This window comes from Carcharodon carcharias, chromosome 3 (genome assembly GCF_017639515.1).
Source record: "Carcharodon carcharias isolate sCarCar2 chromosome 3, sCarCar2.pri, whole genome shotgun sequence".
Taxonomy (NCBI): domain Eukaryota; kingdom Metazoa; phylum Chordata; class Chondrichthyes; order Lamniformes; family Lamnidae; genus Carcharodon; species Carcharodon carcharias.
Genome location: NC_054469.1, coordinates 212,913,704 through 212,931,660, shown reverse-complemented (window position 1 = coordinate 212,931,660; position 17,957 = coordinate 212,913,704). Strand labels below are relative to the sequence as shown.

At 41.0% G+C, this 17,957-nt stretch overlaps 1 protein-coding gene across 1 annotated transcript in view; it reads left to right on the top strand.

Annotated features, from left to right (window-relative positions):
- Positions 1–17,957, top strand: part of gmds (GDP-mannose 4,6-dehydratase) — a 651,025-nt gene that overhangs the window by 220,066 nt on the left and 413,002 nt on the right. The window contains exons 5-6 of the mRNA XM_041185221.1: positions 13,956–14,148; positions 15,877–15,981. Of these exons, the coding sequence (XP_041041155.1) occupies positions 13,956–14,148; positions 15,877–15,981 (298 nt within the window). The remainder of the gene's footprint in view (positions 1–13,955; positions 14,149–15,876; positions 15,982–17,957) is intronic.

Genomic DNA, 17,957 nt, shown 5'->3' with positions numbered 1-17,957 from the left:
GAAGGATCCAGAACCATAAAAATTCAAGCCAGTGGTGACCTTCATCTCTATCTATTGTGCACTGGATAGTTAGTTGTGGCTTCATGTATTTCTGTGGAGGGTTACACAGATGGCTTCTTTCATGAAATGCAGCCTTCTGACACACACAGTCCTTCCAGTTCCTGATAGGGCCTGCCTTACTTATGTACTCTGTTCGGAATGACTAACAGCAAGTGGGCTTCTAGCTTCTTTCCTGATGCCTTACTTTCAGCCCCTTACCACTGCTGCTTCTCTTCCCTTACTATTATTATGTGGATCATGGGTGTGGCTATTGAGAAGTTGACTGTGTTGGGGGTGGGAGGTCCAAAATATTTCTAGTGCTCTGAGACTGACAGTACCTTGGTTATGTCTTAGAAAAAATTGAAACCGATCACCACCAAACTCTAGAAATAAAACTTTTCCAAGGCTGAAACTCCTCCATCGCTTTGATATCAGGTGACTTCGGTGCTGCAGAGTGCCTAAATATGTGAGCATAAAGTTACACCACTGCATTATAGGTGTAAATGCAGGAAAACTCTGTGAACTGGTGTTTTTGCATAGGGTTCAGCTATGTTAATGAGCAGCAGAGGGTTTTGGTGGCATTGCAGTCATGACACAACAGATTATTAAACTTGTCTATAACAATACTTAAGTGTAAAACTGGCACAAATCAGCAGTGCACAAGTTTCCTTGCTAAAAATTGGCACCATGCCATCCTCACACTGTGGCCATGCTAGAAATTATGAGGAAGCTCCAGGCTAGTGTTATCCTGAAATTGACCATTTCCTGCAGTTTTTAGAAAGTGTAATTAAGATGTCAGTCAATGTGCAGATTAAAATTAAACTCAATACTTTTACCTATCAGTTTCCATTGGTAAGTGCGATGAGACTATTGTTCTTTATAATATTGTTTTTTGTAAGTGATGTAAGAGTTCTCTAAGGTGAAATACACTTGCAATTATTATATGTTCTGAAAGCAGTAGCAAACAGCAAAATAAATGAAAGAAAATTGAAGTTAAATGTTTGTTTTTCAAAACCATTTCCAAATGCACTATTTTGATTTTGGTGTAAGATTTGTTGTACATTTTGCACTTTTGAATTAAGAGATGCACAGAGCAGGGGGTGGGGGTGTATAGAAAATTACTGACAGGACTCTGGCAAACATCAGGCCCATTTCATGCAGAGGAATTCCATCAAACTAAAACTGCAAAAGAATATTGAACAGTGTGTGTCTTGCTAGGCAGATACTCATGAGTTCTTGCCGAAGAGCCTGAAAAGAGCACTTACTACTTAATTCATCACCACTTTAGAACACTTCAGTCTCACATACTTGGAAGGTTAAAGCATGAAATAGTTTCTCACCAGTGAAGACTGCATTGTATCCATTGCAGGCTGGCTCCTCCAGTGTTGACATGCAGACTCTTTAAAACTTTAGCCCTATACAAAGCCTCAGATTTGGTGTGCCATCCTGGTAGTTAAAACATTTTTGCCATATTGAGCAGGTTAGTAGCTGCCAAGGGAGCAAGTTTTTAAATTTACTAATGGAAAAATTATTTTGTAACCAACTTCTGGTCAATGTATACAGTATGCCTGAATAAAAATTAACTTGGAATTCATAAAAGGTGATATGTATTGATTTGAATAAGTGTTAACTTCAGGTGTGTGTAAAAATACAGTTCTTACCCGTGTATACGCCCACAATGTTAAGTCTTAAATGGAAGACCTACTACTTTATAGATCTGGAAAGAACTTCTCAGTAGAGTCTTCCACTTTAATACTACGTATTCAGTATAATAGATAGTGTAACCCTGGGGGATTTCTATGGAGAATGTGAACTAGCCACTGCTGATTTTTCTAAGTAGTGGAGATTTACAAAATAATTACAGATGGAGATTGTATAATTGACCAAATAATTACAGAAACAAGTTGCAGAACAAAGGCATAGATTATGATCAGATTTTTCAGAGTATAGCTATAAATAGTCAGTTGTCGCTACCCATGACTTCCCCCCAAATGAATGGCAGTATTGAATCTGCAGTATTGAAATGAGAGGCTCTTGGTTTCTCCAGAGTAGCTGTTTTTGAGCGAGTAATTATAAAGCAACTCTATTGGTGCTGATTACGAACAAACCTACAAGTGGGGAGCTGGAGTATGCCATTCGTCCCCTCGAGCCTGCTCCACCATTCAATAAGATCATGGCTGATCTAATTGTGGCCTCGACTGCACATTCCCTCCTACCCCCTATAACCTTTGACTCCCTTATTGGTCAAGAACCTATCTATTACAAACATACAAATTACAAGCAGGCCCTGGATTTTTAAAACTCTAGCAGTGTGGTCACAAATAGGGATGACTACTTTATATCTTACATTCTTAACATTTATCACCACTCTAATGTTCTTATTTTTCTTATTTAAAATACATTTCAAGTAGTTTGTCCAAAATACTTCCTGTTCTGAAGTATTTTGCTCTTATCCCCTTTCGTCTCAATTCACCAACCTTGTATGCTCCCTATACCTCTCCGTCCATATAAACACTCATACCTTGTTCAGAGTTATATCTTTGACCTCACTATTTCTCATGGTCTAGTGGCATCAATCACTGCCAAATTCATCGTTGTGATATTGCTTTAATGTATGTTGTGCAGTGTTCTGATTAGCGTATCACTGATTATGTACATAATTAAAATACATCATCACCACAGGAAGTGATGTGAGGCAAAATGCGACGCAACAGTTGGAGTAGTGTTGATCCCCTGGTAGCATGTGTATGTAGAGCTCTCCTGTAAACCTGTATATAATCTGTTGTTCATCATTAAAGAACCCAAGCATTTGTTACCATTCACCAAAGTTGTGATTGGTAAGTTTATGTTAGAGGTCAATAACACAACAGTCATCTCCAATCACTTCCATGTATCCTTCACCCATACCATTCTCCTAAATGATCCTTCAGCATCTGGCCATGTATGCATTCTCCTCCAACTTGCTTCCAGCAACATTTCTGACTGTCAGTTACCTAACTTTTCACCATTGATGTGTCAACCTTGCTGCTATTGCAAAACCACTCAGTCTTCGGCAAAATCTTCACTTTCTTTCATTCTCTCATAGTCACTGCTGTTACAGATACTATTTTTGTCTCTTGCAAATCACAGTGGAAGAGATTTGAATGAACCTAGTAATTAGCAATTCACTTCCAGCTGTGGTCGCAGCACGTCAAGCTCTATTAAATTTTGTCCTCCATGGTCAAAATTGTTCCCTATTAAGATTATCCTGGAAGCAAATATAAGTAAAGAAATTCCTTTCCCCTGCTACTGACTTTCTATAAATTCCTTTTCTCCTTTCCCACCCTGACAGCTGCAAGGAATTCATGGATTTCTGCATCATCAGATAGAGCCATCTGTTCAACTACCTCAACTGTTTTCTCCCATCACACTCCCTTGGTTACTAAGCCTGTTGTCCTCCGATCTTTCTCCTAGCCAAGCCATGGTCTTTCTCTCTCTCATTTTCCCCATCATCCTCCATGCTCTTTTCCAGGCTCATCTCATCCATGAGTCTCAACTTCAGCTCCTTTGATCTCCTTCTCACTAAACTCCTGACACCCAACTTCCTCCTTGATGTTCCAGGACTGCTCCAGTGCTCTCTTTTAATCCTTAATCCTCCACAAACTCCACCAATTTTAAACCTCTGTTGCTCATATTCTGTGCCTCACCATGCCCCATCATCCATTGCTTCCATCCTTGCTGACTTAATGTAAGACACTACTGCCACTTCTCTGCCCTCCTTGTGAAAGCTCCTAAATGGTGCTCCTGTGGCTGGAGCACTGTGGAGACAGGCAGCTCAAGTTGATGTCCCAATGACTAAGAATGCTAGTGGCGGCGGGGTTATGTGTGTGTGTGTGTGTGTGTGTGTGTGTGTGATGGCGCAGCAACAGGCTGCACCAGCTGCATTTGTGCAGGGACAGCGTCAGTCACATGGGCTTGAGGCCTATCATGTGCCTCAGTCATACGGGAGATTGGCCTGCCTTCAGAAAATGGAGCCTCTTGGGTTGAGGTACCATTTACATCATCTCTTCCTGCCATCGCCCTTTTCACGACCCATCTTACCAGGTGCTTGAGAAAACCTTTGCCATCAATGCAACAGACTGATCAATGATACTGAATGCATCATACAATCTGTTTATGCTCCTGCATCCATTCAGGGACTGTTGCATGTGGCTCTCCATGATGGTCGCTATTCTTCCAGTGGACTGCAGTGCACTGCAGCCATCCTCCCAATGTCCTGAGTGTCAATATTACCAGGTTAGCCACTCAATATGCATTGTGTGCTCATTTCTCCTGCAGTATGAGGATGGAGAGATCAGCTATACTTGCCATGCTCCTGTCGTTACATTTGTCGTGTGCTTACTTTACTATCCTCCCAGGCTGACATTGCTTTCCTTCTTTCCCTCAGATAAGAATTGGTAATGGGCAATAATCTCCTCATTGTACCTAACTGCTTCCTGCCTTTGAGGCCCTCCTGCCCAGAGCCATACCTATAACATACTCAGGGCTGACTGTTTTGCTTTGCTTCACGCAATCCTTACTGGAAAGCAGAAGGTCATTGAAGCAGGTCCTGCACTAGACCCAAGTTCTGTTAACTACACTGTGGCTGCTGACCCCTCTGGTGACCTCTAGCCATGCCCTCATTTGTTTTCCTGGCAGATCTCCTCCTGCCATTCTCTGGAAACAAAATGTTCCTTCTGGATTGGACCACCTCTATCATGATCTCCAGCCTTCGCACTTAGTGAACCTTGACACTGCATTGTTACTGCTCTGCAAACCTGTTCCCTCATGGCTGATTTCTGCTTTCACTTTGAATCCAGATGGTTACCCTTTAAATGGGACTTTATTTCTATCTCCCACCACTTGCTCATTTTAACATATGGATAAACAGTAAATTGGGAGATAAGTTACTATGGAGTGAATTAATTCACTTACTGTAGCTTTGAAAGCTTATCATCAGATCAGCAAATTATTGGTAGAGTAGGCTGATGCTTGTAATGCTGGACAAGTAACCCAGAGGTCATGAGTTCAAATCCCTCCATATGAAACTATGAAATTAAATTCAGTAGAGCTGGCAATTTTTAGGCTGGAACCAGAAAATTGCAATGAAAATTGCCAGCTTGTTGTAAAAGTCCAACTGTTTGACTAATGTCCTACCACCCTAACCATTGTGGCCTACTCATGGCAACTGGTTGGATGGTGTGGAGCAAGCGGGTTGGTGGTTCAATATGTACTCTCTGGCACACATCCCAAGAACAAAAATTTGCTGAGAAGTTGGATTGGATGCTTCGTGTGCATTCCACATGCTGATCATCACACAATAATGAAATTGTATTGCTTGTACTAATGTAAGGTAACACTGTGAACAGTGGCTGTAGTGTCTCCTACCTCGCATAAATCCTAAACTTCAATGCTGTTGAAAGAGTTGAAGATACAGTATGATTTATTTGCCAAGAGCCTGGAGAATTATATTGCAATTCAACACAATACCCTTGACAAATTTAAAATGTTGTCCTTAACATAGCTTTCAACTCCCACGGCATATGAAAATTTGCACTTTGCCTAGTAGACAGGCACATAGTCCTGGCCATTGATAATGATCATAATTTTATTAATTAAAATGCAAGCTGATTTAACTTCATTATGGGTTTGGTTGAATTGATTTATCTTGAAGAGTTGTCAATGACTTAAAGGCAGCGATCCTTGAGAATTTGTAACATGATTGATGAATTTTGAAAAGCAAAAACTGTTTCTGGTGTTCTCAATGACTGTAGGCCAGGTCCTGTTTATTCAACTCTCAAATGGCCAACATTCCAGGTGAGTACAAGGAAAGTGCTTCAAATACACTCTGAAGCTCTCCTTGAAGCAGTATTGACATTAATGACCGGGAGGAGCTTAATATCAATCATTCAAAATGGCGAAAACTTATCCATCCAGCTGCATCATGCTTTGAGTCACAACATCTTAATGATGAGGCAGAATGGTGGAAGAAAAGGAAAGAATGGGAAGCAAATCCTGAACTCTGGATCCCACTACCTCATGAGACACCTTGCTCCATGTGCCAAAAGATCTGTGGGTTGAGAATGAGCCTGTTCAGCCACAAGAAGACCAATGGCAGAAACTTGCAACCCTGAGTAGATGTCATCCTCGAATTGAGGACAACCGACGATGATGAGGCTAGCTTGTAGCCACAGGCCTCAGCCTTACCAATTTTAGGACCAAGGAAATTTAAAGACAGATTTAGCTTTACTTTTATAGACAAATTAACTTCATTTTTATTTTTGTCCTCAACTCTCTAGAGGAAACCGAAAGGTACAAAAAAGTAAAAACATATGTTATCACACCTTTAATGCATCTGGTCCTGAGTTCACACAAATCAACTAGTGTGACAATCATTGTATCTGCCATCACCTTTTGGTGGAATGAGGATGGTTTTTTCCCCTAGTACCTTGAACATGGTGATTCTTGTTGGGGTATATTACACCAACTGCCCTCTGGCACCTTGTCAAATCATCATTTGTTCATGTACAACTCACTGCATATCAATCACTCAATTGCAGCCACAAGCTTCAGCCCTACATTACACTTGAGCCCAATTTGTCCCTTTTTTTTCATTTGATCAAAGAATGTGAGCATCACGGCAAGGCCAACATTTATTGCCTGTCCCTAGTTGCCTTGAAGAAATTGTTGGTGAGCAGTCTTCTTGAGCCACTGCAGACAATGTACTATAGGTAGACCCACAGTGATGATAGGGAAGGTAGAGCTACAATGCTGTTAGGGAGGGAGTTCCAAGATTTTGATCCATTGACAATGAAGGAATGGCAATTTAGTTCCACATCAGGATGGTGTATGACTTGGGGGGAACATGTAGTAGATCGTGCTGTTGAAGGAGCCTTGGAGATGCAGTGCATCATGTAGATGGTACACACTGCGGCGATGGTGCACCAGGGGTGGAAGAAATGAATACTTAAGGTGGTGGTTCAGGTGCTGATCAAGTATCCTTATCCAACATCCACACACATGCACTTATTCATCTATCAAAGGGTCACTGGCCAGCAAGTCAAATTTGGAACCCAGGATAAATTTACCCTGGTCCTGTCATTGGTTAAAATGTTTTGTAGTGCTCCCAACAGCTATCTGGGTTGAGATCAGCCAACTCAGCATGAGCAAAGGATCAAACTTGAGACCCCCTTCCGTCTCAATAATTAACTACCATACCATGTAGCGCTTTTGAATATCATGCTTTCATGGAGATCGGTCTCTCCTCATTCATTTCTGCCTCAAAAATATTGCTATATGGCAGATACACCCAGCCTTTTGGAAAAGTGGGACAGGTGCAACCATGTTGAATACACAATTTATTTATTGTTTTGGTGTAAATATTGGACCAATTTAAGTGGGTGTGTTACAGGTAGCAACATCAGCATTGAGCTGGGGCAGTCAAGTTAAGAGGAGTAGCATTGGTGAGAGCTTTCGGGAAAGAGATGCTGCAGATAGTGCCTTCTGTTGAGGGATATCTGATACATGCTTGATGTTGATTTTCTGCAGTGTCTTGGAGGAGTAAGGAGGAGGCATTCTCAGACATAGCATGTCTATGTGTGACTTTTTCAAGGCTGTTTGTTCTAAGTTGCTCCATAGAGTGCTGGTTAAATTCTGCTTCCAGGAGAGAGTTGCACTGACTGAAGTGAGTGCTGTAAATGAACAGCTCTGTGGGACACAACAGACTTCCCTCCTGTTGAAATCAACCTTCCCAATCCATGATGGTGCTGGGAATGAAAGATGAATATAGGCCTGCTATCCTCCCACAAAGAGAGATATTTCTGGAAGCAGACCACAACTTGCCCACTGACTGTGTTGAACAATCCAACTTTACTTAATGAAACAATAGGTGAACGATCTACTACATGTTCCCCCCAAGTCACACACCATCCTGATGTGGAACTAAATTGCCATTCCTTCAATGTCAATGAATCAAAATCTTGGAACTCCCTCCCTAACAGCATTGTGGGTCTACCTTCCCTATCATCACTGTGGGTCTACCTACAGTACATTATACATGAACAAATGCAGCGTTAAAACCTATGCAACCAATATTGAAACTAATAGCACTGGCAGTGATGCCATTGAATGCTATCACACTTGACATTTGTCAATTACAATGTATGTTTAAGTTCCACCATTACAATGTCAATTAGTGCAAACATTTGTAATATGTTCGACTGCCTACAATAAATCTAAATATGTGTTTTAATCATTTTATTATGATTTTTGTTGGTACTTCTGTATTAACAACCTGGGGGTTTAATTTCCTCTGGTAGTACACTAATTAGCATTTTTGCATAAAGTTCCATTGTATTCATTCCACTTTAATTAATTTAATTCCTTTTGACTCATTTATGAACCTACTGAGTTAAATAGGTTAATGTCTATTCTAAAATAGTATGCTTTGGGATTTTACATGAAAACAATCAGTGAACCAGCAGAGGCAATTAAACCCTCTCCAGTCATCAGAGTCCCAAAACCATTAAAGCTACAGGGATATACATTTTTTGTCAAAAATTGCATGAAAGGGAGATGTTGAACTCCCAGTGTAAATCTTTGGCCGGGATTTTCCAGTCCCATCGTGGTGGGACCTGCTGCAGGAGATTCAGCAGCCTAGCCAAAAGTTCATCGACTATCGGTGGGACCAGACGATCCCAGTGACAGGTGGGACCAGAAAATCCCACCTTTAGGTCATGTCTGACTTTATGAACCTACTTGGAGGGAAGGGAGGGATGAAGGTGGTGCACAGTCAAACAATTAAACTGAGAAGAAATGATGGCATGTCTGACCATTAATGCATATAGGTTAAGCACTCCCCCTTTTTTCCCCTGCCCCAACTAATCTTTCAGCTATGAAGACGGGTGTCCTTGGTGATTTGCAACGGATAATCAAGATCAAGGCTTTTGCCCAGATAATGGATAAACTTGTGTTGTACTGGCTTGACCTTGCTGTTTTTTCATCCCTCCTTCTGCCAAGATGGCAGAAAGCTTCATTCCATTGTGCTCTTAAATACTATCAGTAATTGCCTAGAGGGTGCAAAAAAGTTTGATTGCATTTGAGATTGAAACTAAAATCAGGCTTTCCGTTTGGGAGTTCTTTGCAGAGAACAATGTGCACCAAATGATCAAATGTTCTCCTGCAGAAAGCAGCTGGTCCTTTAGCTACTTCCAGCTTTCAACCCAGAAATTACCAACATAAGCAGCATGATTTGTAATCTTAACCTAATCTACTCTGTAGGAAATTGAGGGGACATGATTGGCCACCCATTTTATAGCTCACCTGATTTTACTTTGCACTGACTTCAGTAGAACTGCAGCGTATAAAACAGGTGACCAACCTCATTCCATTTGTTTCTTGCGGGCAGTTTAGGTAAAAATTGTATGGCTCTATCTAATGTGGCCCCAGACTGCTATGCTGAAGCGCTGCTTTTAGTAACACCAATCTAAACAAGATGAGGTTTACTTCACTTCACCTAGAAGAGCTTGACTGAGCATCAGTTTGTTTGAAACAGCTGATGACCTGTGTTATTGCAATCTGGCATCATGTCATATACCATTATCAATTGTGAAGAGGCCATATTCTTTGGGAACTGGGCTGACCGATCCTTTGTTCCCTTCACCGTCAGGGCTGACGGCCTGAAGGTGCTGGGGATATGGTTTGGAGGGACCGGGGCATGCGTTAGAAACTGGAAGGAGTGAGTGGCTATGGTGGAAAGAAAACTGGGCATGTGGGAGCAATGCTCCCTCTCCATTGCGGGTAAGAACCTGGTCATCAGGTGGGAGGCACTCTCGTTGTTGCTGTACATCGTGCAGGTCTGGCCCATTCAACACTTAAGCGCGATGGCGATCACCCGAGCCATCTTTCGCTTTATCTGGAAGACAAAAATGGATCGTGTCCACAGGGACGCAATGTACAAGCCTCTAGATAAGAGGGGGAAAAAACCTGCCCAATATCGCCATAATCCTGATGGCCACCTTTGTGTGAGTCTGGCCACACTGCTGTGGAATGCTCCAAGTAGTTGGACTGTGCCGTACCACCTGTCCCTTGTGGAAAAATTTCTGCAGAGAAACACCTTTGACCACAGGTCCATCAGGCAGTGGTCAGCACGTAACGTCTTAGAGGCCCTGCGGGAAAAGGAGAGGGTGGATCTTGTTGGATGGTTCCCCAAGCAGACTGCCAAAGTCATTTGGCAGAATGCCTCATCATCAGGACTTTCCAACAAGCACCAAGGTATAGCTTGGCTGGTGGTGAGAAAGGCCCTCCATGTCAGATCCTTCCAACATGCCAGGAGTCTCACCCCCTCTGCAAGTTGCCCTCGTAGTGGCTGTGGTGGGGACGAGACAGTCGTTCACCTCCATGTGGATTGTGCCTTTGCAAAGAAGGTCTGGAGAGAGATGCAGTGGTTTCTGTCAAGGTTCATCCTGGGTAGTGCTGTGACACAGGACTCTGTGCTCTACGGGCTGTTCCCAGGGACACACACCGAGACAAACATCAACTGCAGCTGGAGGATCATCAGCTCGGTGAAATCTTTGGATTGCCTGAAACTTGCTGGTCTTCCAGTGCAAAGAGTTGTCCCCGACCGAGTGTTGCAGACTGGCACATTCCAAGGTCCAGGACTACATGCTGAGGGACGAACTAAAGCTTGGGGCAGCCGTTGTAAAGGCGCAATGGGGAAAGGTCGCTGTCTAAGACCTTTCTGCCATAGTGCACCGAGGGGCTGGGAATTGTGTAGACCCCTCGGGCTGTACGGCTCACAACAAATGTATGCATTGACTACTAATTGTATTGAAGCATCTCAGAATGCAACATGATGTATGTTGATAACTCCAATACCATTGCACTGTCTGACTGTCTGTAATTACCATATTAAAATGACTGTATTATTCATTGATTGTATTGAAGCATCTTGTGATTCATGTGTAAAAGTTGAATCTGATTGCACTTTTTGTGATGGCGATTTAGAAATGTTTTGTAATGTTGTTCCAGATATTTTATAAGTAAAGTTTTTTTTAAAAAAGTTGTGACTAAACACTAAAGATGTTCAAATTATCGTAATTGTTCTTCCCTAGCAGTTGAAGGGCTGCTTCCAAATGAGAAAGGTAGATGATGTATTAATTAAGTAGGAATACTTGTCTTGATTTGTATGGTAAACACAATTCAGATGTGATGTTAAAAATAGTTCTCTAGTCAAATGCTAAAACAGTTACGTTAATGTGCAATTAATTTTTTATTGACATTGTTTCTTAGTTATTTTTTCAATGGGAATAAGATGAAACAAATGTTAGAAAGCTAGAGTTGTTCACCTCCCACATTTTACACTGAGTCTTCAACTCCCATGATGCATATAAAGAAACATGAATTGGATATCCATTTACATCTCAGCACTGCTGTTCTCAAGTGACTATGCTTTTGATTTTAGTTAAAAGCTTTGAGCACAGCTTGAATTTTACCTCCTAGCCAAACTTTAAAGTTACAATAGTGTCACTAATCATAAAAATCACAACATTTCCAACTGGAAGGTTCATTTGTCCTTTCGCAACCCATACCTTTGGTCAGTATGTATTCAAGCAGCCTGTGATCTTCAGTGCAAAGCCATAAAGTCTTGACTGGTCGTTTTTGTGTCATTTCAAAACTGCAGAAATTGTGAACAGTAGGTTGAAGATTGTAATGAAAGATAAACAGCTAGTGCCATAGAGTCTTGACAGCTCCCCCACTCCATCAAATTAATAATGAATGGTTGAGAGATAAGGGAAAATGATGAGGAGGGTGTACTTTTCTGACATAGTTTTATGGACAATCTGATTCTCATGTGCAGTTTTATCTCTCTCAGCCCTCCATTTCATTCCCTTATCTGATGATCTGTACATTCCACTAATGAAGTCTAATAAAAGTGTGGGTAGACAGAGAGAATAGGTGCTAACCCTTACAAGCCATTTGCTGATTGCTGATGTCTATACGTGGCAGTAAAGCTCATTGGTGCCTCAGCCACTTCCTAAAAAAGAATTAAGATTGAAGACCCTGTTTCAGACCAAAAAAAAGGTACCTAGCTTGAGGACAAATGGTTAGCCAAATAGATACTGGATTGTAAATTCTATGTCTGTCATTATAGCCTTAATGGAGGACCTAGACTATGGCAGTAATTTTAGCTCTCAACAAAAATGAATACTAGGGGATTAGGTTGACATATTAATGCATTTGAAATGAGAAATCCAAATTCATAAAAGTTAAATGGACGGTAAAATAAACCAAGCCAGTCTATTGCATATCTATATTGTCTGCTTGTTAAAATAATGAAGATGTTGATTTTGATAGGGCTCTCAGCAAAGGTAAGTACACTGTAAAAGCTACAACATTTTGATTTTTGAGCTATTTTTAATGCATTTTACTCCTTTTCGTTCCTCATAAGCATTACGCTTAATTTGATTTTCGTGTATGTAGTGAAAGTGAAATGCTGATGTTTTATAAGCATACAAATTCAAGCCATGACATGCAAAATAAGTCTCTGCCTGTTCCACACAATTATGTGATGCCTATTGTACCATTACTCTCTACCACACCCAAAAAAGCATGATCTTCTGGAGAAGCAAAAAGAACAGGTAAAAACCCAGGCCAATTTCTTTCTGATTCTGCTATCCCCACCACCCCCCTCCACAACTTCCACCCTCACTTAGGTGATCAAAGTAATCCAGGAAATCACCCTGATAGGTAATTACTTGTGGTACCTATCTTTTACATGAGGTGATCTGCACCCCAGCTGGAAACCGGCACTGCTCTCGCTGTTCTCGAGCTGAGCCAGCAGGGAAGCTGATTCCACTCTTGCGTCTGTAGTGATCTACAGCCAGTCAATATGAGGCCCATGAGAATGAACCAGGCTGAATCTCGCTGCATCTGTTTGGGTTTTCTTTTCTAATTAGTTTATTTGTGGTCTCCTTCTTGTTCCTCTCCCCAAATGTAAACCTTCTTCATTGTGAACAATTACAACATGACGCTGACAAAATTTGGATTTTATGGAAATTACATACTATTTTCCAAAAAAACAAGTTTCACAATAGTTTATTATGGCCCTGTACTATTGAAATTTAAGCCTAGCTTTTAAAATACTATTGAACTTTGGTTTTATTTACCACTCTTGTCATTTAGGAGGGATTTTGTGGAACTTTTACTACATTAAAGGCATAGATAAATGTAAGTTGTTGATTATGGATCGGTATATTTACGATTTAGTAAGAATAACAAAAGAAATTGTATTTATATAGTACCTTTCACATCCTCTGGACATACCAAAACACTTTACATCCAATAAATTACTTTTGAAATATTTTCACTGGCATTTTGTAGGGAATCATAGCAACCTAACTTGTGCACAGCAAGGCCAATAAATGCCAGTGAGATAAATAGCCAATTAATTTGTTTTGTGGTTAAGGGGTAAATGTTGGCAGAACATTGGGAAAACTCCAATGCCTTTTATCAAATAGTGACATGATCTTTTACATCCACTTGAAAGGACAAGTGGGTTATCAGTTTAACATCTCATCTGAAATATGACACCTCAAGTACCAGTCTTAGATCATGTGCTTAAGTTTTGGAATGGGGCTTAGGAGCCTATAACTTTCTGACTTAAGGCAAGAGAGCTACCACTGACATTAAAAGATTATGTTATACCACCTAAATTGATGCACATTTGCTTTTATTGCTGCTTCAACTGACCAGTAGATTTTGCTTAATCTTAATGTTGTTGGACTCACTAAAATTATCATGTAAAAAAGGCCCATATCCCTTGTAAAACAAAGACTTATTTTTTGCAGTACATCTCTCCACTGGCTGTGAGTAAGCCTTTACTTTTGCGTTTCCTTTAGATCTCCTTTGACCTAGCAGAGTATACTGCAGATGTTGATGGTGTTGGTACCCTGAGACTTCTGGATGCCATTAAAACCTGCGGCCTTGTAAATACAGTGAAGTTCTATCAAGCTTCCACCAGTGAGCTGTTTGGCAAAGTACAGGAAATTCCGCAGAAGGAGACTACCCCTTTCTACCCTCGGTCACCATATGGTAAGTACTATAATGTATTTGTGTACATTTGAGTTCATATCTCCAAACTGAAGTTAATTTGGGTGGAAAATAAAGACTGAAAGAAGTATCTAGATTAGTTTAGAGATATACCTTATAACTTGCCAAACAAAAGTAATTTTCACGTTTAACCAAAGGAATGGGAGTTATAATTACTCAACTGTTTTTTATAAAAACTGCCCATTTCAAACATTCGGTTTAGAGCACTTAAATCCATGATGTAGATGACAAATATGGTGAAATTGAGAAAATAATGAGATTCATTGTTTTCTAAATTATGAACCCCCTTACTAATTAACGTGCACGTGAAAATTTGTCAATGTAAGTTAAGGGTTTATCTCCTATTTTAAGGATGCTGGCTGTTTTTAAAAAATTCTGTTACCTCCAATTTCCTCACCTTCTAAAGATATTGCTTCATGGTGGGTTACAGTTCCAGAGGTTCTAACTGACGCCATATCAAAGCGGCTGCTCTTCATTCATGATCCTAAGCTGCAAGAGTGAATAGACTATTCCACGGTGGAGGGCTATCACAACTCTGCCCAATCATGTCCTCGTCCAAAGTCTACACGTGCATTTTCTGTAACTCAGATACTGAGGGCCTCTGTATATGACCCAATCTTATTCTGACATAAATCAGCCAACTCAGCACTGCAGTTGGAATTCTTGCATAAATGGCTAAAACTGAGGGTACTTAAAATCTAATACTGCTTGTCTCTGAATTTATTCTGAGAGTAGCAGCTCCCCCTATTTTACTTCTTGTTCCTATCCTACCTGGGTCACATATTCAGAGTGGGGGTGATCTACCAATTAAGGTTGCTTTGAGTCAGCTGCTGCAAGATGTACAGGAGTAGCAATGTAGCTGAAACTAGAAACTCAATGCAGGACTAAGAGATGGAAGGTATTTTTTTTATTCATTCAAGGGACTTGGGCTTCGCTGGCTGGGCCAATATTTATTGCCCATCCCTCGTTGCCCTTGAGGAGGTGATGGCAAACTGCCTTCTTAAACCGCTGCAGTCCATGTAATGTAACACCATAGCTGAGACCTTTCAAACATCATCATAGTGTGCTTGAACTGATTCTGTCATTAAAGTCCTAGGTTTTAAAAGCAAAAGCAAGCTTTTCCAGTAGCCCAACAAACTTATCTAGTGACTAGCTTACTTACACAGGGAAGGAAGGTCTTAGCCCCATTCTCTGGTTTATGCTAAGTTAACTGATCTCAGCTGATTAGCAATAGAGATACTACAATTAGCCTTAGTCTCCCTGGGTTGTGAATAAAGAAGTTAGCAAGAGATCCTGCTTTTGACTGGCAACTAGTAACTCATGTTGAAAGTGACCTGTTATGAACATTGAACAATGACAGAATCAGGTTCAGCTGTGATGCTTCCTGCAGTTGGATAGCCTGTCAGCATTTGCCAAATGTGAATAATGACAATTGCCTATTGCGGCAACAAATTCTGATGTCCTTGGATCTGTGCTCCAGTAAGGTAGAAGTCTTCAAGTAAGATAACGAGAAAATGGGTAAAGGGAAAACAAGTAAAGGAAAATAATGAAGCCTTAATACTTCATAGAGGCTCTTCCCATTTGTATTTGAATCAGGCCATCTGTTATTAACGATGGATCTGTTGACAGTGAATTATCAGATTTCAACTCATTTTCCAGCTATTTTAGAAATGAACATTGCTGACTTGCAGGCTGTTGTTTATTCTACAGGGGCAGCCAAGCTTTACGCCTACTGGATAGTGGTGAACTTCAGGGAGGCTTACAACCTTTTTGCTGTCAATGGCATTCTTTTCAATCATGAAAGTCCAAGAAGAGGTTAGAAAACTAATGCATTTAACATATTTATTTCTATTTTAGTACCTTTGGAATATTGTTTCAGATTTGGCATGAATTTAATTTTTTTAAGTGTGACTATCAAAGTGTATTTATAATATAACAGTTTTAAGTTGAAATCTTTGGTGGGGGGTTGTTTTAACCCCCAAAAGCAGCTGAGTTTGGGTTGAGTGGGATGTGAAAATGTCAAAAACCTGAATCATGACCCTCACCCATCCCTTTCCAATTTTAGTGGAGTAAAACCAGGGGTGATGGGGGTTGGAATTGCAGGCAATCACTGTTCCCAGGAAGCAAGTTGGAAATTTAAATATTAAAATGAGGTTGCAAGTCTCTTATTTGGAATTTAGCCCCGATCAGCCAAGTTTTCCGAGCCTTGGGCAAGCCTGGCAGCTAAAATGTGAGGACTGCTAGATCCAGAAGGTAAGTGCCTTTCCATTTACCTGTTGGATCCAGTTTATCTGCTTCACCCAGCTCCTGCGATTGAACATCCCCAGAACCTTCCTCTTCCCTCCTCCCGACCCCCAGCTCCAGCCTCCAATCTCCCCCAGGGCTCATCTGATCAACCACAACTCTGCAGTTCTCCTCCTTAAAGCTTCTGATCTCCCCTGATCCTGGCCTTTGATCTCCTTCCTGCTGTGGATCCCGATCTTGCTTCTGGCTTTTAATCTCTTGCCTGTTGCAGCCTTTAATCTTGCCGGTGGTTTTCTAACCCTCCAAACCGGCCTCCTTTCTTGCCCCTGGCCTCTGATTTCCCAATCCTGCTCCTGGACTCCAATCTTCCCCCTCCCCCCCACTTCAACTTTTAAGATCCCCATCTCCTTTCTTTCTGCCCTACAGCTGAGGCCTGGTATCGAAGGCCTACCTGCTCCACAGCCAGCCAGCTTGCCTCTCAATCTGGCTGGCTGAAACTGGGAAAAGGGGATAAAGGTCAGGCCCTGTCATTAAATACAACAGGAAGCACATTCTTCTGTTTTTCACCAACCTCAAAGCAGCCCGCCTGCTCCCCCCAGACCCCCGTCCACTGCACTGCTCCCTCACTGCCTCCGATTTAATATTCAAAACTTTAACATCTGAGCAGACGCTTAAATTCACTATTAAATTATGTTTTCACATTGCAGTATCCAATAAATTCGTTTTAAGTTTTACTTGTATTTATTCACCTAAATAAGTATACTTCAATTAAGTAAATACTTAATTTCTTTCTCTCACACACAGATTCCCACTCCAATAACTTCTGTCTTGAAATACTTCTGCCTACACCCTCAGCTTAGGTCCACCACTGTTATTACCATGCTACCTACTTCAGCTGGTGGACTGTTTTGAAATTTTTTCATAGGGACATAGAAAAGAACAAAGGAACAGGAATAGGCCATTCAGATTCATGATCCTGTACTTCCATTCATTTAGAACAAAGCTGACCTGTACATCGACTCCAGTCACCTGCCTTCGTTCCATATCCCTTCGTTACCCTCAGCTGACAAAAATCTATCTTAATTTTGAATCTTTCAATTGACCTAGCCTCAACAGCTTTTTCAGCAAGAGTTCCAGATTTCCACTATCCATTATATGAACCCTGAATGGCCTAGCTCTAAGTTTAAGGTTCTGCACTTCCCCACAAGAGGGAATAGTTTCTCTATCTCCCCTTTCAAATCAGTTAATTATCTTGAACACTTAGTCAGTCACCCCTTTATCTTCTATACCAAGGGAATACAACTCCACTCTATGCAGCCTGGCCTCATAATTTAACCCTTTTAGTCTGATATCATTCTGGTGGATCTACACTGCGCCCCATCCAAGGCCAATATATCTTTCCAGAGGTGCCTAGAACTGAATGCAGTACTCCAGATGTGGTCTAACCAGAACTTTGTACAACTGTATCATAACTTTCACCTCTTGGCATTCCAACCTTCTTGAGGTAGCAGCTAACATTTCATTTTAATTATTTTTTACACTAGTTC